Below are 24,570 nucleotides of genomic sequence, written 5' to 3' on the forward strand. Positions count from 1 at the left end.
GAGCTGATGTGGGCTTTATCCAGGAACCCTGAATTCTTTGAGAAATGATTTTTGGATTGGGGGCGTCGGAGTATAGGCTCTGTAAAGCCGATACAACAGGTAAAAGGCGAGCCTGTATCCTCACAAAAAAGAACCCTAACCTCTTTTTGCTACCTTATTTCATCAATGAAGATTCAGATTCCTGTATATTCACTTGCCGTACCCGGAGGGGTTTCTTCGATCGCTCTTGCCAGTTTGCAAATATTTTCGATCTTGAACTCAAGCTTTCTCCTTCCGCGACAAGTGGAAATATAACGATTAATCCTAATTAATAAATAAATTCGACTTAATAAGTTCATTGAACTATTTATTTCCAATTTATACATTTAATCGTTTAAAGTTATCTCTGTTGCGCTTTAACTATATTCTCCAACATAAATCTCTCCGAGCTGTACTCTCTGGACGTAACCCGTTACATCATAATTACTGTGGAGTTTGTTGTTGTTCACGACGCCAAACCTTCGTTGCATATCTCTTTTGAAACGTTGTCTCTTACATCCGATCTGATCGCCCACTCTCGGCTACAGAGTGCTTCAGAGAGCCTAAATTCTTTACACGCTACTACAGTGGTCTGCAATCCGTCAAAAATGAGTCTTACTTGCACTGCAAAAAAATGTGAATTTGGTGGATCCATCACGGGTGACTCATACCTGTCTTGTTGGCTCTGCAACAACTGCTCACATTTCAACCTTTTCCATCTGCAACAAGTAATCGGGCTAAGAAGCTTTTGGAAGCTCCGTCCCTCGGAGGTCCTAAGTATTTTCTGACGTTCATTGACGATAAGTCCAGGAGGATTTTTGTTTACTTCCTGCGTGGAAAGAACGAGGTGCTATCCAAATTCATCGAATTCAAGAATCTGGTGGAACGGCAGACAGGAAGAAGATTGAAATGCCTGCGGAGTGATAATGGCGGAGAATTTGTCAATAAACAGTTTGACGAATGTCTAAGGCAGCATGGAATCGACAGACAGCTAACAATAGCGTATACTCCCCAGCAAAATGGAGTTGCAGAACGGGCAAATCGTACGCTAGTGGAGATGTCAAGATGCCTTCTGGTCCAGGCGGGACTGGGAGATCGTTTTTGGGCAGAAGCTGTCAACACTTCGGTTTATCTGCGAAATCGCTCCCCTACCAGCGCATTAGAGAGTATGACTCCTATGGAAGCGTGGACGGGTAAGAGACCTTATGCAAAACATCTAAAGGTTTTTGGATATCTTGCAGTTGCTCTGGACAAGGGTCCGAGGAATGGCAGAAAATTTTAACCTAAGGGAAAGGAGTACATTATGGTTGGGTACTCTGTGGCAGCCAAAGGTTATCGACTATATGACCCATCAACAGGACAATTGGTCGAAAAACGGGATGTATTATATTATGAACATCATGACGTGGTATCCAAGGGTGAGCTGGTTCGAGCTGGAGGAACTGGAAGAGGCCCGCCAGCAGCAGGGACCCGGAGATGCAGAAGTCGTTTCTGACTTATCCATCAACACCGACAGCTCCGATGAGAGCACATATCAGTACAAGAGTGCTGAAGAAAAGGGTGAGCATGTCGAGGAGGAGGCACGCAGGGCCCCCGGCCGCCCTAAGATCATTCGGACTGGAAAACCTGGACGTCCAAAGAAGCAGTACAATATCCTAGGCGCCCTTGTTTCGGAAAATGTTTCGATTCCGTTAACTTTCAAAAAGGCGCTGGAGAGTGCAAATGCAAAGTAGCGGCGTGAAGCCATGGAACGAGAATATGATTCTCTGGTTGCCAACCAGACTTGGCAAGTCACTGATTTACCCAAAAATCAGCGAGCCATTGGATGCAAGTGGGTGTTCAACGTGAAGCGTGATAAAGATGGCCAAATAGAACGTTTCAAGGCTCGACTGGTAGCAAAAGGATGCTCCCAGCAGTTTGGCGTAAATTACCAAGAAACATTTTCGCCAGTATGCCGATTGGAGAGTGTTCGCTTTCATCTTCATCAAATGGATGTATGCACCACGTATCTGAACAGCGATCTGAGTGAGACGGTCTACATGAAGCAGCCGGAAGGGTACTCAGATGAATCAAATCCTGACAAGGTATTGCTTCCGAAGAGAGCAATATATGGCTTCAAACAATCAGGAAGGGCATGGAACTAGAAGCTTATTGGCGTATTGGTTAATATGGGATTCGTTGCTTGTGATAACGAACCATGTTTGTACAAACATTGTGGAAAAGGTAATCTTGTACTAATCCTTGTATATGTTGACTATATAATTATAGCTTGCCAATCGCACGAGGATTTGCTGAAAATCAAGAGCAGCATCTCACAATCATTCGAGTGTGTTGAGAAGGGTCAACTAACCATTTCCTGGGCATGGAAATCGAACGAGATGGCGGCAGCTTTACGGCCAGCGACCACGAAGCAATATTGTGCTCAATTGTTAACCCTCAAGAACGACCGAGGGATCCGAAACCACGAGGCTACAGAGTCGGTACGCTCCAGGCGAGGAACTTCACCGAGGCAGCGCGCGACATCGGCAACGTCTTACCAAACGGAGCCAACGAAATGGCTGATACCCTGGCTGCTAAGCTGGAGGCAGCGTGCATGGCGAGCATGCAGGGGAGAAGCCGCTACCGTAGGAACCACGCTCCCGTTTACTGGTGGAGCGACGAGATTGGCTCCATCCGAGCTGAGTGCATGAGAGCAAGGAGGCTCATGCAGCGCGCGAGAGGCAGCGACGCCTTTGAGGAGCGGCACCTAGCCTTCAAGGACCGACGCAAAGCATTGAAGGTGGCCATCCGAGACAGCAAAAGGAAATGCTTCCTGGAGCTATGCGACTCGGCAGAGGAAAATCCATGGGGCAACGCGTACCGGATAGTGGTGAAGAGGCTGCGCGCAGGAAGCCAGTCCCCCACGGACCCGAACGTGCTAAGGACCATAGTGCAAGCACTTTTCCAAGCCGGCAACCAGGTCACCCAGCTTCCCACCAGAGAACGGCAACTTGCCACTTGCACAATGAGTGGCACGAAAAACACCGGGTATTTTAGGCACCCGAGTGTCTTTCATGCACGAAGTTTTGTGCATGAGTATTTACCATGCACGAAACTTCGGTTGTCTGGAAACACCCATGATTTCGGGTGCTTGCCTTTTTTTTACCCAGTAAGTTTCTTATGGGTGGATCGCAGGCACATACAAAAAACGGATGGGTGGATCGCAGGCACAAACAAAAAACGGATGGGTGGGTCGCAGGCACACACAAAAAACGGATGGGTGGAAGAAAGGCACACAAAAAAGATCATAAAACGATCGTAGGAAAGGGGTCTAGGAACCCGTGCACGAAGTCTAGACGCTTAGGTAGTTAGAAAAGGACAGAAAGGAAAGAAAAGGAAAAGGACAAAATCTTCAACGATCATTTTTTTTTACCATTTTTCTCTTTCCACTTTTTTTTTAGGGTGGCTGGTATGATCCGAACAACAAGACACATAGGCACAAAATCATGGGTGGAAGAAAGGCAATAGGCACAAAATCATGAGTGCAAGAAAGGCAATAGGCACAAAATCATGAGTGCAAGAAAGGCAATAGACACTTTGTACTCATCCAAAAATTGTGTGTGTCGTTATTGCCTTTGTTGTTTTGTGTGGCGAGTGGTACTCGCACAAATTTTTATGGGTATGCATAGGGTGTCGAAAAGTGTCACCCGTGCCGTTCTCTGCTTCCCACCCCCCCAGCAGACAATGAAGCGGCTGAGGAGGTAACGGAAGAGGAAGTTCTGGCCATAGGGAGAGGCCTGGCCCCGAACAAAGCACCCGGCCCGGACTCGGTTCCTAACCGAGCCCTGAAGCTGGCTCTAGCTCTGCAGCCGGGCAGCTTTGCGGAGCTCTACAATAAATGTATCCGCGAAGGCATTTTTCCCACCAGGTGGAAGGTACAGAAGCTCCTGCTGCTCCTCAAACCAGGGAAACCAAGGGAGGAGGCGTCGTCCTATAGGCCAATCTGCCTGCTGGACACAACGGGCAAGGTCTTCGAGAGGGTGATCGCGACGAGGCTCGAAGCTGCCATAGAGGAGGCGGGAGGGCAGTCTCCCAAGCAGTATGGGTTCCGGAAGGGAAGGTCTACGGTGGATGCCATAGCAGAGGTGGTCGGCATTGCTCGCAACGCAATAGCGGGAACCAGGTGGAAATGTGGCTCCAAGCAATACTGCCTGATAGTCACCCTGGACATCAGGAATGCCTTCAACACGGCGGACTGGAGCAAAACACTGGCAGCCCTAAGGTGGTTCAACGTTCCCAGTGCCATAATGAACGTCGTCAGTAGCTACTTTAGCTGCAGAGTGCTACTGGTCGACACGGACATGGGCACGGAGTCCTACGACGTTACGGCGGGTGTGCCCCAAGGATCGGTCCTAGGACCGCTGCTGTGGAACGCCATGTATGACGGAATCCTGAGGCTGCAGCTCCCAGCGGCGTAGACGACGTAGCGTTGGTGATAGTGGCCAAGCACAGGGAGGAAGCGGAAAGAACGGCGAACAAGGCAATCGAGACAATGGAGATGTGGCTCCAAAATGCCGGTCTAAGCCTAGCCCCGCAAAAGACCGAAGCGGTGCTGGTCAGCAGCCGCAAGGTGCTGGAAACGGCGACAATCCGGGTTGGTGGTATGGGCATAACCTCTCAGCGGGCCATAAAATACCTGGGTGTGATGATCGACGCCCGGCTCTCCTTCCGCAAGCACCTTGATTATATCCAGGGCAAGGCTGCAGCCACTACCAGGGGCCTTGCCAGGATCCTTCTAAACACCAGAGGCCCCAAGCAGAACAGGAGAAGGCTCCTCGTGAGCGTTGCCTCGGCGCAAATTTTGTATGCAGCGCCCATCTGGGCTGAGGCGATGAATACGCCCAGCTTCAGGAGAGGGGTAGATGCAGTTTACCTAGGGAAACCTAGTGGAGGTAATGCTGGAGAACCAGATTATCTGGGACGCAGTGTTTTGCGGCAGCTTTAATGCAGAGGCTCAGGAGCATCGAGCAGGAGAGGCGGTAGGGTGGAGAGTTGGGGCCTGTGGCGGGCGAAGCAATGCCTAGCGGTCGTCCCGCCCGCTCTCAAGCCCCCACTATCCATCATCCATGAACAACCACCTTTCCCCACCCGATGGAGATCCGATAGGAGATCAGAGACAGCGACACCCCGATCGTCATGAATGCGGCAAATCTGAGTGCGCAGGCGTTAACCAAGAATCCTGTTCATCATTCCAGAACGAAGCACATTGATATACGTTATTATTTTGTTAGAGAAGTTGTAAAGGAAGGGCAAGTTTTGTTGTAATACAAATATACAACTGAAATGATTGCAGATATTTTGACAAAAAATCTTCCTAAAACGAAACACGAAGAGTTTACAAAAATGTTTAATTTGTTTTGATAATCATTTTTTGTAAGCAAGCTTGCATTGAGGAAGGGTGTAGAAAAATAAAGTACCCTGTACATTATTAGTATGATGCAATGCACGCTTGTATAGTTATAGCAAAAAGATAGAGATCTTGAAGTAGTCATAATTGTCCCTCTCTAAGAAGTAGAGAATAAGAAATTATGTATACCAACTTTTTAATTTTTCCTTAGCATACATTTTTAGTCGCAAATAAAGTTCCGAAGCATACACACGGTTTTCTGATTTTGGTGGCTTTTGTGTTAGAAAAAAGAAGTGTTAGAAGCGGAAAAATTGTGTTAGAAAAGTATTTATTAATAAATATTAAAAATATTTTGACCATCTTATAAGTAAAATATGTTAAATAAAATATACAACATAAAAATGAATACTTCTGAAAAAAAGCAATGACTTTCATCTACTTTTGAATTATTTTATTGTCAGCGTCTAAAAATACAGGCAAATATGCATAGTTGTATCGTACATTCTAGAATGCCTTCGAAAGAATTCGAATGCGAACCGTAACTCTAACTCATTCTATTCGGTTTTCATCCCCCGAATGTTGTGCGAGTGAGACCTATACAGTCACACTTACTCGTTCATTCATTTTCGTCTCAGCATTCTATCTCACTCAATTCATTTTGAAGGTTGTGCATTTGAATGTCGTTTTTTAGCTATTCATGCAGACCTCTATATTAAAGAATTATTAAAAATTAAAGAAAAAGGAGTCGAATTTCCTATAGTGCCTGGACCAGGTTCTGCAATAGCATTCAGAGGACCTCGGAGGCCTCCCACCTTATGAAGGTCCTCAAAACCATTGAACCTAATCTACATTAAAACCTTGGATGGTAGTTGGACCACTTCCCGCAAGGTAACCCTAGAGACAAGCGCACATTTCCCAGGGTGTTCTCAGAAAAAAACAATCTACCTAAGAAACGTGAAAGTATCTACCTACCTACCAATCTACCATCAATACAGAGTAGCACTTTCCAAAGACCTAACATCCGCAGGCTCACAACGTAACCTAAATATGTATCATTCACTTTAACTAAGCTAGACGTAAAGAGAAATTGGTTTATTGGTCATCAAATAGCTTTTTTTTTTTAACATTTTTAAGTTTTATTTGACTCCTGTCCCTACGCCACGTTGTCTACAAGAAGGGCTAGTGTGAGAATACAACCTGCTTAAGCTTTTTTCAACAGGTTATGGGCCCAGGCAGGTGAGCGCGGATAGTTGTTTCGGTAATAGGAAGGAAAGATACGGGGAAAGCTTGGAGAACGAAAGAGGAAAAATGGCGCCGCTGTTATCGCATTTTATATGGTCACCTGAGTTAAGCAAGTTTGGCTAACATCGAGTAAAAAGGTATGGTATCAGGCATGGACAATGTTCAATTTCTAGAAAAAAAATGAATGAAATGTATGAAATGTACGATTTATTCTCTTCCTTTTCTATCTGCATCTGAGAACAGAGCCAAGAATCTTCTGGATCTTATACATAAAGGTGTACTATAAGTGGACCGTTTTTAGGAATATTGTCTAAAAGCATCGGCATATGTTTTGACTTTCGAGGCGGATTTTCACATATTTCGTGAAACCAAAGGACGAAGCATTTGGCAAGTTCAAAAGAAAGGTAAAGTAGCAAACAGGATTAAAGATAAACGAATTGAGAAATGGCAATGGACGCGAATTTAACAACAGGCATTTCAACGAGTTTCTCAGGTCAAATGGAATCAAGCAACAGTTGACAGTACCATATATACCATCGCAGAATGGAGTAATCGGACTCTTGTGTCATACGTAGCTAGAAGCCATACGTCAAGGCAGTGGAAACGTTCGGATCAACAGCGATCGCTTTGAAAAAAATTTGACATGGGAAGTCAAAAGGAAGGGTATATAAAATGATCGGTTAGAATACACGAAAAGTGGTTGGGGAATCGAGACCTTCTGTTCAAGGAAGTTTCGATAGAATCATTCACAGTATATAATCAGGAGATCGGGAAATCGGGTCCGTTTGCAAACTCACCGGTGGAGCTGGTGAAGCTCAGTAGGATTCACCGCCGGATGTTGTTGAGCAGCAGAAGGTGGAAAACGTGCGTATTGGACCAGGAAGACCTTGAATAGTTAGTTCCAAAAGAAGAACCACTCCGAAACCCACTATTACACCTGTTCAACGGCCGTGAGAATGTTAAGTCATCGCATTTAATATTAAATTACAAAATATCATAAAAAATAAACAAAATATTAGGTCATGAACTACAACACAAAATGCTAATGTATAAGCTTAGCTAATATTGCAGTTTTCTCTCAATAAAATCAGTCTCAGGCAATCCTATGTTGAACTCAATTATTTCTCCACGTCCAACTTGTTCGAGAGTATGTTGCGGCAACAATCCAACAATGCGGCAAATGCGGCAACAAGTTACAGATTGACAAAACCAACTATAACCGTTCGCAAAGAAAAGTTACCCATTGTGAGTATTCTAAAAGCTAACTTTCGAAGAGAAAGAACAAATTGTTACATATTACAAGCTTTGCTTCAAACGTTTAAAGAGACATGGTCGCAAGTGCACCTTAACTAAACTGTGCGAGATCGGGGAACTAAGGGAATCGGGGAACGAACTAAGATACCATCTACTGCTTCACAAACCCGCGCATATTCTAACATCGTCTCTTCACACTGAACTAATCCATCCGGAGGAAAAGAATATTTTTGTATCATACCGATAAATCATACCGAAATCATACTGCCCACTAGCATTTGCATTTCTAGATGAAGGATCAACATTTCTTTAAAGGATTAAACGTCCAATGCATGCAGTGGAGGAATAAACTATAAGGGGCGCCAACAGAATGTACATAACCAACACTGTCAAAAATGTAGGATTTCCAATGCAAACACTGGACGCTAAGACATTTAAAATCGTAAGACATCGTAAGGAGACTGCACTTCCTGCAAACTACACGAACGCTGTAAAGCGACTGAATTTCATGAAAGCTGAAATTGAAAGCAAGCCTGATCCACTAGTGAAAATTTTGTTCCAAATTGATAATCTACTAAATAAAGACAAGCTGTTTGAAAATATTTATGTTTACCACAACCATATTTTATACATTCCAATTTTTTTCGTCTTTCACTGCGAGGGTGCCCAGATCTCGGTGTATGTTTTCGGTGCGAACATACCAAGGTGCCCCAGTGTTAGTTCTCAAGATTTTTGATTGTGCGTGCTGTATAAAGTCTATGTTGCTGCTGCTCGCGTTCGCCCATAGCTGGGAGCCATACGTCCAGATTGGCTTTAGGACTGAATTGTACAGAAGTAACTTGTAGTCCAGGCACAGTGGCGATCGTGAGTTTATGATCCAGTGGAGGCTGCTGGCTTTCAGTTTTAGGTTCATCTTCTTGCATTCGATGTGCTTACGCCAGGTAAGTCGTCTATCTAGGTGGACGCCAAGGTACGTTACTTCTTTAGCTTGAGGGATCTGCATACCGTTTAGTAAAAGCGGAGGGCATGTTTGTCTATTAAGAGTAAACGTTATGTGTTTACACTTTTGTTCGTTTATTTTAATGCGCCAGTCGACAGCCACCTTTCCACTATTATGAGATGATTAGGCAGTTGGGTTGTTGCCTGCGTTGGGCATATGGAGCGACTAAGGATAGCGGTATCGTACAGTATACAAAACATATAGACACGGGCCGAGTGCGCTTCCTTGTGGAACTCCAGCTTCGATGGTGTAGTCGCCCGAAGTAGCTGCGTTGCATCTCACTGAGAATACGTTATTGTGGAGGTATGGAGGGAAAATACGTTTTAATTTTTTGCATGAGTCTATTAAACCAAACTCGACCGAAAGCTTGAGATACGTCAAGAAAAATAACGCTACAGTGTTGTCGGTGTTCAAAGCCTGAGCGTATCTCGGCTGTTAATCTGTTCACTTGGTCGATGGTTCCGTGGTTTCTTCAGAAGCCAAATTGGTGTGTCGGGATAGTATTGCAAGCTTCCAGATATAGTATTATGCGAGTAAACAAGCACTTTTCAAACAATTTAGACAAACAAGATAGAAGGTTTATTGGTCATAAATGTCGAAATTGTGTGCTCTTTTCCAAGCTTCGGTATCATAATGATGATGGATTTCTTTCACTTTTTTTTGGAAATAATCAAGATAATTGATCCCATTTAACTGTTTGCAGTCGACCTCTATTGCGCGTTTTGGAATTTCGATCAACACATTTAATGTTAGTAGGTCACCGGGAGCCGTTTTTGGTTTTAGCCTTCTTACGAATTTTTCGATTTCGTCTGGCCGGAATGAAGGTGCAGTTGGCCGAGGGGTAACCTCTGGCTGAGTTACTGGCAGAAGGAATGAATGAGGCAGGGTTTGGCTGAAAGACACTTTGAAGATGTGTAGCGAATCCCGAACACAGTATCCCAAAGAGTTTCTTATCGGGGTGGTCGTTTCAATTGGGGCGCTAAGATTTGGGTGGGCTTTGGGCTTATTGGCGAAAGATTCTGGATGTACCTCAGCTGTGCATTTTCTTCCTGTTGGTGAAGAATCTGGTCGAGTGATCGGGTTGCTTCCTTAAAGCGTTGCTTTGAAGCTGGTGATCTGCTGCTTTGCCAATCATGACGCGTGCGCCTCTTTTCTCGCACGAGCGGTTCGATTAACTGATTTAATTTGTAGTATTTGTTTTGGTCTACTTCCTTCCCTTTTTGAGGAGAAGAGATTTTAGCTGCCACAACGAGTGTTTCTTCCGGGGAGCTCGTAGTGTACTTATATACTTTTTCCATTTAAGACGGTTTTTTTTTTTTTTTTTTGTTTTTTTTTTTAGAAAAACTGAAAGCAATCAACGCCTCAAGCTTCTTCATAAATTAAACATATTTATTTTAATATTAGGTATTATTGATTAAGAATTTCAAGATCACAAATCAGATTTCTTTTAAAATTAAATGCTGTAACATTATCGATTCGATTCGATTCAGTTTCATGTTTGAAATGGCTAAATGGCAACATAAAATACTATGAAATTTGAATGGATAAAAGTAGTTATTCAAGGCGTTCTATTTCGTCGCAATCCTCTCCATTATGGCAACTACATTTTTAGCTTCTCAACCTAAAGGGTATACAAAACATACAAAATCTTATGTGTAGCTCTAGAGTCTAGACGCTATTTTAAAAGTAAGAGGTAAGATGTTAAAATGGCACCACTACAAATGGATGTATAAATGAAAAGTAAGATGTAGTTTCCAGAAGAATTAGCTGCTACTGATAATGATGATGTTGTTGTGGTTATTGTTGTTGGAACTGCTCATCGTAGTATTTGTCTGAATAGTAAACGTCCTTGCTCATGGTGGGCGCTTCTTTTGTGGGATAGTTCGGCGATCGCTAATAAGTTTCTAGAATTCCCAGGAATGTGCAAAAATGCGGCGTCTCTCTACGCAGCCGGGTGAAAGCGGCTTCTTCGGCTAGCTCTTCTTTTTCAGCTTCTTGGCAAGAATAGATTATTTACCACTACTTTTACTGTTTCTTTGGGTGCAATTATTTAGTTCTTATAATAACAAATTGTTAAGAGGAGCCCCAAAATAAAGGTCGTACTCCAATGAGTTCCGTTTAAAAACTGATTTTATTCTGTACACTTCTCTTATAAGTAAGATTCATGAAAATCTTAAACCTATTTAAAACTACTTATCAACGCACTGCACGTTGACATGCTATGCGACCCTTTCTCAAGTGCGATAAGCGGATGCGTTTATGTTTGTGTTATTTATGATGCTTATGTTTGTGTTATTTATGTTAGGCTGCAGGGGATCGTTTTTAGACCATGCTGTTTGTCTTTTATTTCCTAGGTCCGAACCCTTGAAACTCTAACTTACGAATTTGTATATAAAATAGTGTTCAATGCTTGAACATTCTGGAAAGGGCCACAAAAAAGTGTGTGTTGTTTTAGATTAACATTTTATTTATGTATATGTGTATTTTTGTTTTCACATTTATAAATTTTATTTCCTCGGTACTAGAAAATTATTATAATTGGTCGATAACAAAATGTAGTGGACTGTATGTACATATATTTTATTTTGAGTTGCAATTTTCCAAATATTTAATTTCATGTTCAACCTTATGCTTGAACATCCTGCGAGGGGCCAAAAAAGTGACTTTGTTATATTTTAGTGTGTATTCAAAATGTAATTTGAAATATTAATGTTTTCTTCGATTTTAGTGGACTGTAATTTTTATATTCATTCTAATTTTTGTAATCTCCTTCTACAAAAGGATACAGAAATTAAGTTCTTGTTTTTTACAACTTTGTTTCTTCTTTTTTTTTTCTTCTTTTTTAATATTTGGCATTGGGGATGGTAATGCTATATTCAACAATTGTCTTTTTGACTTTAGTTTTCTTAAATAGGATATAATCAATACAGCAATGATTATTATTACTAAAATTAGGATCTATGACCTAACAAATGATGAAAATCGACATTTTTTAATCCTTATTTTATGCTTTTATATCTTCTGTTTGTTTGGCCAGGTGAGTTTTTTTTCGAAAGGTTTTAGAGTACTTCAAGCTAATTTTAGAATTTTCCTTTTCAAATTGATTCTGCTATTTCGGTTTGGTTTGATTTTTATTTATTTCGTGTTGGCTATTTTTCTTTTTGTTTCTACTATTGAAAATAGATAATTTTTTATCTAACTCCTTCATACATGAATTAGGTAAATTGTATAACCATTTGAAATTACGGAATTGAAATTTTTTACTATTATTTTTGTCCCTTTTTTTTTTTTTTTTTTTTTTTTATTTTAACGTTGCTTTTATTTCTTGAATCTTCTCTTTGCGAGACTAACAAGAGGTGTATCAAATCTTATATTTTTAACTTAACTAACAGTCATATTGACTGATACGGAGTTAGACGGCCCTAAAAATCGATTGCTGGGTTGGGAGGTCGTTGCGTCTAAGGCGGGATACGCTAGAAACCCGAGTCAATCCCCGAGCGAGAAAATTTGGGTGCGAAGACAGTTTTTCTTTGTATGACTCTTTTTGCTTCTGGATTTCGTCTTTCACTGCGAGGATGCCCAGATCCCGGTGGATGTTTTCGTTGCGAACATACCAAGGTGTCCCTGTGATAGTTCTCAGGATTTTTGATTGTGCGCGCTGTATGATGTCTATGTTGCTGCTGCTCGCGTTCCCCCACAGCTGGGAGCCATACGTCCAGATTGGCTTTAGGACTGAATTGTACAGTAGTAACTTGTAGTCTAGGCACAGTGGCGATCGTGAGTTTATGATCCAGTGGAGGCTGCTGGCTTTCAGTTTTAGATGCATCTTTTTGCATTCGATGTGCTTACGCCAGGTAAGTCGTCTATCAAGGTGAACGCCAAGGTACGTTACGTCGTTAGCTTGAGGGATCTGCATACCGTTTAGTAAAAGCGGAGGGCATGTTTGTCTATTAAGAGTAAACGTTATATGTTTACACTTTTGTTCGTTTATTTTAATGCGCCAGTCGGACAGCCACCTTTCCACTATTGTGAGATGATTAGCCAGTTGGGTTGTTGCCTGCGTTGGGCATCTGGAGCGACTAAGAATAGCGGTATCGTCGGCGAACGTTGACGTTGTTAGTTGTGCGCTCGTAGGAATATCCGCAGTATACAAAACATATAGACACGGCCCGAGTGCGCTTCCCTGTGGAACTCCAGCTTCGATGGTGTAGTCGCCCGAAGTAGCTGCGTTGCATCTCACTGAGAATACCCTATTGAAGAGGTATGATTCCAGTAGCTTGTGGGTGTATGTTGGCAAATACGTTTTAATTTTGTGCATGAGTCCGATGAGCCAAACTCGGTCGAAAGCTTGAGATACGTCGAGGAAAATAGCGCTGCAGTATTCTCGTTGTTCGAAGGCTGAGCGTATTTCGGATGTTAATCTGTTCACTTGTTCGATGGTTCCATGGTTTCTTCGAAAGCCAAATTGGTGAGCCGGGATGATATTGCAAGCTTCCAAATGTGGTATTATGCGAGTTAACAAGCATTTTTCAAACAGTTTAGACAAACAAGATAGAAGGCTTATTGGTCTGTATGATGACGGAATTGTGTGGTCTTTTCCAGGCTTCGGTATCATTATAATAATGGATTTCTTCCACTTTTTTGGGAAATAGCCAAGATTAATGATTCCATTAAATAGTTTGCAGACGACCTCTATAGCGCATTTTGGAAGTTCGATCAGCATCTTTGGGGTCAATAGGTCACCACCGGGAGCCTTTTTTGGTTTTAGCCCTCTTATGACTTTTTCGATTTCGTTCGGCCGGAATGGAGGTGCGGCTGGCTGAGGGGAGGACTCTGGCTGAATTACTGGCAGGAGGAATGAATTTGAGGCTGGGTTTGGCTGGAAGACACTTTGGAGATGTGTGGCGAATGTTTCAGCTCGGTCTTCGTTGCTGCGAGCCCAGCATCCCGAAGAGTTTCTTATCGGGGTGGTCGTTTCAATTGGGGCACTAAGATTTGGGTGGGCCCTCCACAGGGGGTACTTTGTGCTTGTTGGCGAGAGATTCTGGATGTACCTCAGCTGTGCATTTTCTTCCTGTTGGTGAAGAGCCTGGTCGAGTGATCGGGTTGCTTCCTTAAGGCGTTGTTTTGAAGCTGGTGATCTGCTGTTTTGCCAATCACGACGCGTGCGCCTCTTTTCTCGCACGAGCTGTTCGATTTGCTGATTAGATTTGAAGTGTTTGTTTCGGTCTACTTCTTTCCTATGAGGAGTAGAGATTTTAGCTGCCGCAACGAGTACTTCTTCCAGGGCGCTCGTAATGTAGTCGATGTCCGATTCCATGTTAAAATCCGGGGCGAGTTCTATGTGGGCACTCACGTACTTTTTGTATTTTAGCCAGTTTGTTTTTGTCGTCGTCAGACTGAAGGGGTGTTCGGTTATTTCTGGGCTTTGAAGAAGCGTTAGAAGCACAGGCGAGTGGTCTGATGATAAGTCCGAGACTGCTTTGGCACTTATTAGATTGCGAGGTATGTTTTTTGTCACTGCAAAATCAATAAGGTCTGGGAGCTTTCGTGAGTCTGTTGGCCAGTATGTGGGACTTCCAGGGGAAACGTAGTCCAGTTTATTTTTCACATTTATAATTGCATTGTACAATTGTCTTCCATTGGGAGTCACTAGACGTGATCCCCAGTGCGTATGTTTGGCGTTGTAGTCTCCTGCGGCTATAAATCGATCCCCAAGTGAATTGTAGAAGTCCATAAATTGTCCTTCCGAGATTGAGAAGCGAGGAGGGCAGTAAACGGCAGCAATTGAAAGGATTCCGTTGCTTGACTGAATTTGTATCGATGTGGCCTGCAAGAAGTTTGTTGCAAACCTTTTGTGAAAATGGTGTTTAATTCGTTCTCTGATTAGAACTCCAGTTCCGCCGTGGGCTTTCCCATCTGGATGATCTGTGCGGTAGATTGTGTAGCCTCTTATATGAAAGTTGTATTTGCTTGTAAGATGCGTTTCCACCAGTAGCATAACGTCAATATGGTTTTCGGTCAAGAATTGTGACAATTCTAGTTTATGCCGTGAGACACCATTGGCGTTCCACATTGATATTCGTAGCGCCTGCATAGATTATTTGGACTTTTGTGCTACGAGCAGCTGTATCACCATCTTCTGGTTTTGAACAAGCGTTTGCATGGTCGTTTTCATGAATGACATAAGCTCCATCATACTTTGTTGTAGGGTAAGCATCATAGTTTCCGTTTTGCTGTGTGGCTGTTCTGGGGCCTGTTGAGCGCTTTGAGAGTTAGGCTGAATTGGAATTTCCCTTCCAGATCGTAGAGCATCGGCATAGGAGAAGCCGTTGGTGGTGTTTAGTGGACCGAATGAGGATCTCGCAGCTTTGGCGAAGAAGACGTCTGGCGTAGTTTTTGACGAAACGTACGCATTCTGTGGATTTTGGTTGCGCGTTGCGGTCGCTTGACGCATGCGACTCTTTAACTCCTTATACACAATACATCCTCTATAGTTTGCCGTATGGCTGCCTCCGCAGTTTCCACATTTCTTCACGGTACTGTCCTTGTTTGTAGTGCAGCAAGCGGACTTGTGGGCGTCCCCGCAGACTACACAGACAGCCCGAAGTGTGCAGTAAGACCTTGTGTGTCCATACTCTTGACAATTAGTGCATTGCACTGGACCGTTACGTTTATGTGGCTCTTCAACAGTGATTTTCCGATGCAAAAGATATTGCAGGTTGTAGATTGGGTGGACTTCGTTCTTCTTCAGCGACCTGCTTTCAGGCTCGAGCTCGACCTTGAAGAGGGGTTGTGGCTTTTTATCTTTATTTAGAATGTTAATAACATTCTTGGCGGCGAAGCCCTTTTCTTTAAGGGCGGTTTTTATTTCCTCGGCGGTAACATCAGGTTCTATTCCCTTTACTACCACTTGTAGGCCCTTACTGCTTTTCAGCTGGTACGTGTAATAGTTTTTCTGTACAGTGTCCAGATATTTTGACACTATTCGGAAGTGCTCTTCAGTCTTGGTTTGCACCTTTGTTTCATGGATGTTCCCTTTGGTAAGCGGAACAACATGAAAGTTTTCACCGTTCCCGATCAACGACGCAATTTTGTTGACCAGGGCACTCGAGCTTTTTTCCCTAATATAGATTGGAGGGGGCTTGGGTTTTTTTGCGGTGTCTTGGGCTGGTTGGTTTTCCTCAGCCTCCGCCAGTAGGGCAAATCTGTTAGTAGTGGATCTGTCTGGTTCATTATCGTTATTCAGGACACGGTTAATTTTTGTTTTGTTGCCTGCCGGATTACTCTGCGGGCTAAGCTTGCGCTTAATTTGGATGTAGCGATCCATTCCAGTCTGTGTGGCCGTTGCCGCTTTGGCACTTTCCGAGGTTGTTGTTTTTGTACTCGCTGTAGTCGTTGACGTCGTGGTACTTTGAGTTGCAGGGGTTTTCGCTGTTGTTGCAGAAGTTGTAGCGCTGCTTGTTGTTGGTGCGAAATTTGTTTCCGATATTGGAGGGGGGGTTTTACACTGCGAACTCCATGACGCGGGAGTCGGAGTGAGCAGAGCGGGTGAGCAAGACCGTGCCCTTTGGGTTTCAGCGGTCAGTAAAGCCGGGTTGCTTTTAAGCGCCGATTTTTCCACTTCGGTATCGCGGGTTGAAAAGTAAGAGTAGAAGCCGTTTCTTTGGTTCACTGAACTTCTACGCTCGTTCTTTTGGTCGTTGCTCAATGAGCTCATTGCGTGGTACGTATTTTTTTTTTTTTCAACAATGCACTAGTTTTGGTTTAGCACATTACAACTGTTATAAAAAAAAAAAAAAAAAAAGCTTGTCTGTCGCTTTTAATAAATTGTATTTCAGTGTCTTTTCGCTTATATTGGCGAAAATATAAGCGAAGTGAAGTTTTCCCGGAGCTCGGACAAAGCACGTCCGCTCAGTTCGGTAGTTCGATTGGGAAGTCCCTTTCTTCCTGAAATATTTTATGTTTCCCCAAAGGACACCACGATAAATTACAGATTTTGTATTTTGGTCGGACAACTTCAAATTCTTTTTTATTTTTAAACTCTTTTTTACCCTTGTATTTTTGTATCGAAGGTTCCACATATTTTCCTCTTTCTATCCTCCAATCTTGGATTGTATTTACCAAGACTGTAGAAATAATCGACTTTTTAATGGAATTAGATCTTGTGCGACCTGACACGATCCATCCGAAAATCGTTTTTTGTCCAAGAAGTAAACATCTTTTTACTATTTTCGGCATAATAATTTGTGGATATAAATCTGCACCAATTATCAGATCAATTTGGCCAGGTTTATCGAAATTGGGATCGGCTAAATAATAGCCTTTCCAATCAAATTTATTTACATTTACATTATTTGTGGGAAGAGTTTGTTTTAAACTTGGTATAATAATTGCATTTGTGCTAAATTCTTTTGAATATTTACTATTATTCTTGAGCGTCAATTTTAATTTGTGATTTGAAACACAGGAACCTGATGGTGATACTCCATTTATTTGTGTGGTATATTTTATTTTAGGCAATTTTAATTTTTGAGCTACCTTTTTAGAAATTAAAGTACTTTGTGACCCATTGTCAATCAAAGCTCTGAATTTTTTAAATTCACCATCTTGACCTTTTATTTGAACATAAGCGGTTGCCAACAACACTTGTTCAGAGGTCATGCACGTATTCACTATTGCGTTGTTTATGTGAATCATGCTATGGTGATTATTTTGACAATACGAGCACACTAGCTCGCTTGTACATCTGATGTTTGAACTGTGCTTTAAACATAGGTGGCACCAGTTCCATTTTTTAACAACGTCCCTTCTTTCCTGTGGACTTAAAGCTTTAAATTTGTAACAATAAACTAATTGATGCCCGGGCATTTGGCACATCGGGCATGTTTGGTCACTTGTGTAAATATTTTTTATTATTTTTTTTGTTGGGATCTCATTTCCCACTGATGTCAACGAACTAAGCCGTTGGTCTAAAAAGTCTGTGACATCCTTTAAATTTTGAATTTCACTTGATTTTTTTACATGGCCCTCATACTGCTGTAGAGCCTCAATACTTAATTTTTTTAAAATAATATGCGCAAAAATGCAATCTAATTCTTCGGTCAGATTTGCTTTTAGGCGCATCATATAAATTGATTCATTGATTGAATCAATTATATTTTTAAGGTGCCTATATGAGTCCAAATTTATTTTTGGAAGCTCAATGAGGCGATTAAGCTGATCTGAGAATATTTTCCTATTATTCTCATATCGCTTAATGAGTAATTCCCAGGCAGCATCGTAATTATTGCCTGAGCTAAGCAATAAATGGGAAACCACATTTCGTGCTTCCCCTTTTAGAGCACTTTTAAGGTAGCTTAGCTTCAAGGATGGACTTAAATCCGTTCTTGAATGAACCAGCTCCTTAAATAACTCATAAAAATGGTCCCAATCTTTGGAATTTCCAGAGAAATTGGGGACCTCAATTTTTGGTAGGCTAGGTAGTTCGTCCATTCTAGGGCTACCACCTTCTACCTTATTAATAGTTTTCTCTTGCATTTTATTATCCATTAGCTCGATGTGTATTTCAACATCATCTTTGAGCTCTATAATTTTGCTCATATATTTATTATTGAGCCCTTCTATTTTTATTAAATCGCTATCTACTACTTTGTATCTACTTTGTTTAGCAACATTATTAATTTTTTAATCCTTATTGGAAAGGTTTCATTTTTCCTTTCCTGAATTTCTATGTAAGTTTTCTCGAGGCAATCCTCGAGGTTCTTTATTGCCCCCTCAAGCCTCAAAAAAAGCTCCTTCTGGCCAATATATTTTCTAATTTTTTCCTTTGCGAGCTTAAATTTCGATAGCATGCTATCGTAATGATTTGCTTTAAAATAATCATGGTCTACTGGACCTAGTTTAATCAAATAATTATGGTTAGCAATTGCTTTTTGCTCCAATTTTTTTAATATTTCGCTGTCCTCTTTTAAATAAGAATTTTTTGCGAGAAGCGCATCTATTTGCCGGGTGAGGAGCACCTGGTCTTCAATAATGGGGATTTTATCCTTAGTTGACATATTTAAATTTTTTTTTTTTTTATTAATTAAGTTCCAAAACACAATTCAAGTATATAAAAAATAAAAACGAAACTTGCCGAGGACTATTTTCTAATTATTGCTGCTGATGTTGTGTTGCTGACGTTGATGCTCCTGATGTTGTTGCCGCCGTTGCTGCTCCTGATGATGAACTTTTGTGGATGTTGTTTGAGGGTTCCTTGGTGTTTTAATTTTTGTGGATGTTGTTTGAGGGTTCCTTGGTGTTTTACTTTTTGTGGATGTTGTTTGGGGGTTCTTTGGTGTTTTACTTTTTGTGGATGTTGTTTGGGGGTTCTTTGGGGTTTTACTTTTTGTGGATGTTGTTTGGGGGTTCCTTGGTGTTTTACTTTTTTATTTATTTTTTGTCGCTCACAATCAGTTTTTTTTTTTTAACTTTTACCTTCTCCGATGTAGGGCCTCGGATACGCCAACACAAATATATATATTTTTTAACTTTTCCGATGTAAAGCCTCGGTTACGCTAATACACAAATACTTTTTCGTTGATTTGCATATAATTTTTTATCTCGGTATTGTTCCGAAATAAAAACACACTGTAGAAAGGAAAATATTTTTCTCTTTATCTTTTTTAATGCTCATTGGCATTTATATTATTTTATACCCTGTGTTCCTTACCTCTTGGGGGGAAACAACAGAGGACTACGGTTTTTAAACTGGGTTCTTTTTTACCCAGATCGCAGCCTTTATTTTTAAGCTACCTTGGGCTGAGAATTGACCTGAGTCTCTTACCGCAGGGGGGAAAATGTCAGGCTGTCTCGAAGGACCAAATGTTAAGAGGAGCCCCAAAATAAAGGTCGTACTCCAATGAGTTCCGTTTAAAAACTGATTTTATTCTGTACACTTCTCTTATAAGTAAGATACATGAAAATCTTAAACCTATTTAAAACTACTTATCAACGCACTGCACGTTTACATGCTATGCGACCCTTTCCCAAGTGCGATAAGCGGATGCGTTTATGTTTGTGTTATTTATGATGCTTATGTTTGTGTTTGTTATGTTAGGCTGCAGGGGATCGTTTTTAGACCATCCTGTTTGTCTCTTATTTAATGGGTCCGATCCCTTGAAACTCTAACTTACAAATTTGTATATAAAATAGTGTTCAATGCTTGAACACAAATGCTTTTGCGACAGCAATTTACGTTTACGTTTATTTTAAATCAGAAAAAAGTGACGTTTGTTTGTTTTTGGCGTTTTGACTCATTTATTTAGTCTTAGTGCCAAATGTCATGTGAGCATAACACAATTTAATTAACAACGATCAAAAATTAACGATAACCAAAGTAATAAGGCAAGCCTACTGAATTTTTTATTAAAGTATGCAAAAACTGTAATGAGTGACTGCCAAAAACTGTTTTTTACTGCCATGTAAGAGTGTGATTTGTATGACTGGCAAGTTTAGTAGAGGTTACTAGAGGAAAATAAAAACCTACGAACTCATCTATAATGTCTCGTTTATTATTGTCCTACCAGTTTTAAAAACTTTCGAATTCTGGGCCAGAGGAAATGAGATTTGCTCGCATGTTCTTTGTATGTGCTCGTTGTATGGAAATTTTCGGACTTAAAATAAACTATGTGGGCTTTGACGCAAGCCAGGTCAAATCAAATGAATGTTTTTGGACTGTTTTTGCAAAATGTCGACTGGTGGAAAGCAGTTTGCCCCGATACAAAGTCCTTTACGATTGTTGTACACCTAGCTGGGCGCGTTTGATATATTGATATTTTTAATATATTATACATAATAGTATACATTAATAAAATAAATTTGTTAAATTTAAATATTGCTTAAAATTTTTACAAATAAAACAAAATTTATTTTTATACCCTTACAGGGTTAACTAATGGAGACATATCAGACCCTATAAATTATAAATATTATGATCAGGATCACCATCTGTCCATAATCCACTCCTTCTGTCCGTCCGTCTATTTGTCTGCATGCCTAAAACTATCGATTTTAAAATATTCACACCCTTCTTTCCTTTGCACGCAGTATATAAGTCGGAACGACCGGGATCGGCAGACGAGATCGGCAGCTGCCATATAACTAATTGATCGGAAATGGTATAACTTTGGTGTTTTTAAAGTTAGCAAGTTCAAATTTGACATGGGAGCTGTTTTTGGCAAAACATTACGACATGTTAAATTTCATAAGGATCGGCCGACTATATCCTATAGCTGCCATATAACTTAACGATCGGAAGTGACCCAACTTTTGTGTTTTTGAAGATAGAAAGCTGGAACTTGGTAGAAATTCTATTTTTTGTCAGTTAATCCGACCTACCAAATTTCATAACGATTTCGACTATATCTTATAGCTCCCACATAACTGAGCAATCGGAAATGGTTTTGTAGAAATGTCAACTTTTGAAGAAAGAAAGAAGTTTAGGACTTTTTTTAGAATTTTTATTATAATAAATGGGTTATATTATCATATTCTCATAAGGATCGGCCAACTATATCCGATGTTTGCGATATATATCCGTTTTTAACTGCAAGGGTATGTATACTTCGGCTCCGCCCGAAGTTAGCTTTCCTTTCTTGGTAAATATGAATTATACTCAAATGTTTACATTTTTTTCAGGCACAAAGGAGGATTTTTGTCTGGCTTTTACAAATTTTTTTTAACATTACGACATAAGGCCAGATTATCGACTGATGTGTATACATTGTTATTTCTGTGCGATTTTATAAATTTTTTTGTCTTACTTTTTGGATTTCCGAAATTTGCGGTAAGTTTTATTCTATGCTCATATATGAATCAAATATGAAAATATTCATTGTAAAGTTATAAAGCATTGTAAAGTTAAAAATCCATTCCAAGAATAATCCCGAAATTGTAGTTATTGTACCCTTGCAGAGGGTATTATAATTTTGGTCAAAAGTGTGCAACGCAGTGAAGGAGACATCTCCGACCCTATAAAGTATATATATTCTTGATCAGGATCCCTTCCTGAGTTGATATGAGCATGTCCGTCTGTCTGTCTGTTTCTACGCGAACTTTTCTCTCAGTTTTAAAGCTATCGTCTTGAAACTTTGCACACACCCTTCTTTCCTTTGCACGCAGTATACAAATCGGAACGGCCCGGATCGGCTGACTATATCCTATATAGTCATATAACTGATTGATCGGAAATGGTATAACTTTGGTGTTTTTAGAGTAAGAATGTTCAAGATTTGACACAAGAGCTATTTTTGGCAAAATATTACGACATGCCATTTTATAAGGATCGTCGACTATATCCTATAGCTGCCATATAACTGAACGATCGAAAATGACCCAACTTTCGTGTTTTTGAAGATAGAAAGCTGAAACTTAGTACAGATTCTATTTTTGATCAGTTGATCCAACCTATCAAATTTCATTAGGATCGGCCGACTATATCCTATAGCTGCCATATAACTGAACGATCGGAAATGGTTTTTGGTAGAAATACCAACTTTGTTATTGTTAAAGATAGAAGTTTGGGACTTGTTTTAAATTTTGTATTATAATAAATTGGGTTATATTATCATATTCTCATAAGGATCGGCCAACTATATCCGATGTTTGCGATATATATCCGGTTTTAACTGCAAGGGTGTATAAACTTCGGCTTCGCCTGAAGTTAGCTTTCCTTTCTTGTTTAGATTTTGTATTGTAATAAATTGGATTATATATTCGTATTCCCATAAGGATCGGCCAACTATATCCCATGTTTGCGATATCTGTATATCCGGTTTTACCTGCAAAGGTATATCAACTTCGGCTCCGCCAGAAGTTAGCTTTCCTTTCTTGTTTATATTTATTTTCAGAGCTCGCAAATAACAGTTGACAGTTTCTTGTAGTCACCAAAAAACTGTTTTTTACACACCAGGTGCGCAAAATGTCACACTAGAACCGCTCACCTGTGACTCCTGAACGAACGGTCTGTGCTCAACCAAAAACAAATTTTGCATGTCCTTTTTGCTCTGGTCATTCGCTGACCATTTTGCAACGAGCGAAGAAAATAAAAGTCTTTTGCCTTTGTATGAGTGTATGTATATGCGAATGACTTGTAATTTACATGTTGTAAGACATATGTAAATGATAATGATATAAAACTGCAGTCGCCCCATCTGAGTGCGCTCGCACACGTTGTACTGTACCAGCGACTCAGGTGACTGTTGAGAGGGCTTTTTCAGCGCTTCACTACATTTTAAGCGAGCGACGAAGCTCTTTAAGTGCAGAAACTTTAAATTCTCTACTTGTTGTTAAGCTAAATACTGAATAAATAATAAATATAATGCTAAGATTTAATAAATATGTTAAAGCTGTTACTAAACGTTATTTAAACTCTACTAAAATCAAAAGACCATTTACGATGAGTTTTTCGTTTTTTCGCTCATCAGCTGACTCTCAATGAGTGAGCGTTCAGTTGAATCGCTCACTCTAGGTTGTTGTTGAGTGAGCATAAAAACAACCCCTTAACGGAGAACAGTTAACCGAAAACAAAAACAAGGAGCAACGAATAGTTCAGTTCAGAGCGAGAGCACACGAGTATTGTCTTTTTTTGTTGTGTTAGTGAGCAGACCGAAACACGAAAAACGGTCAACTGTTATTTGCGAGCTCTGTTTATTTTAGATGTAAGCTAGATGGAACGATCCAGATTCTGAGCGGTTCGCGAGTGTGGTTCGACGTTTTACAAATATCAGCGGAGCGACCGAAAACGAAACGAAAGAGTGCGAACTAGAGAGACAGTCCCGAACAAGAGGACAAGTACAGGTGGTCGATTGAGTAAAAGGTCGATCGAAAGTTCAGAAATGCAATGTGACGTCAGAAATGGAACTTCGGTTAGATTTTCCAAGACTTGTCTTAGTTGGCCGAATTATAAGCGGCTGCAAGTCCCGACATTCATGTATATAAAAATTCTTCTATAAAGTAGATATCTCATTTAACATAAATTAAAAAAAAAAAAAAAAAAAACGTTTTAAGGTTTGTAGGTATTTACATTTACAAAGTATTACATTTTATAAAGATTTTTTATGCATCCTTGCTTATACAAGAAGGTCGATCTATTTACCTGCTCTATTGTACTATCTATTTATTTATAAAAAATAATCTCAATTTTCAATGCACCTCAAATCAAAAAAGGCTTAGTATAAGAAAGGTTTTTTGCTTTTCTAAAATCCCCATTTTGATCATTCAAAAAAGTGGGAAGACCACGATATTTAGCAGCAAAGAGAACCTTCTTAGCTTGATTGGCTTGAACCTTCCTAGCTTGATAACCTCGTTGAAAAATAAAATGATAATTTCATTTTATGTTGCTTTTATTTATTGAATCTTTATTGACTAACATTAAGCTTACGAATCTTACGTTTTCTTTTTAACATTAAAAGAAAACACTCATAATCTTCGACTTAGCTCGCTGGACTATGTCAATATTGCTATGGCTGGCATTCCCCCATAACAGGAAGCCGTACATCCATATAGGTTTTGGTACCGAATTATACAGCAGGACTTTATATTCAAGGATAAGGGGAGACCGAGCGTTTCTTAGCCAATGAAGGCTGCTGGATTTTAGCTTTAACTGTGTTATTTTTGGCTTCAATGT

General features: G+C 40.5%; 1 protein-coding gene across 10 annotated transcripts in view; it reads left to right on the forward strand.

Moving 5' to 3' along the window:
* Positions 1–24,570, forward strand: part of Pzl (Piezo-like) — a 472,153-nt gene that overhangs the window by 373,189 nt on the left and 74,394 nt on the right. For 9 of the 10 annotated variants that reach the window (XR_011442830.1, XR_011442831.1, XR_011442833.1 and 6 more), the window contains one exon: positions 21,582–21,729. Coding sequence is in view for 2 of the 10 variants with exons in the window: in XM_070280111.1 (XP_070136212.1) it covers positions 21,582–21,729 (148 nt within the window). In the remaining 8 variants the exon portion in view is untranslated. Of the gene's footprint in view, positions 1–20,990; positions 21,082–21,581; positions 21,730–24,570 lie in introns of those variants that run through there. The other variant, XM_070280112.1, reaches the window with a different exon arrangement.

Source organism: Drosophila bipectinata, chromosome 3L (genome assembly GCF_030179905.1).
Source record: "Drosophila bipectinata strain 14024-0381.07 chromosome 3L, DbipHiC1v2, whole genome shotgun sequence".
Lineage (NCBI taxonomy): Eukaryota > Metazoa > Arthropoda > Insecta > Diptera > Drosophilidae > Drosophila > Drosophila bipectinata.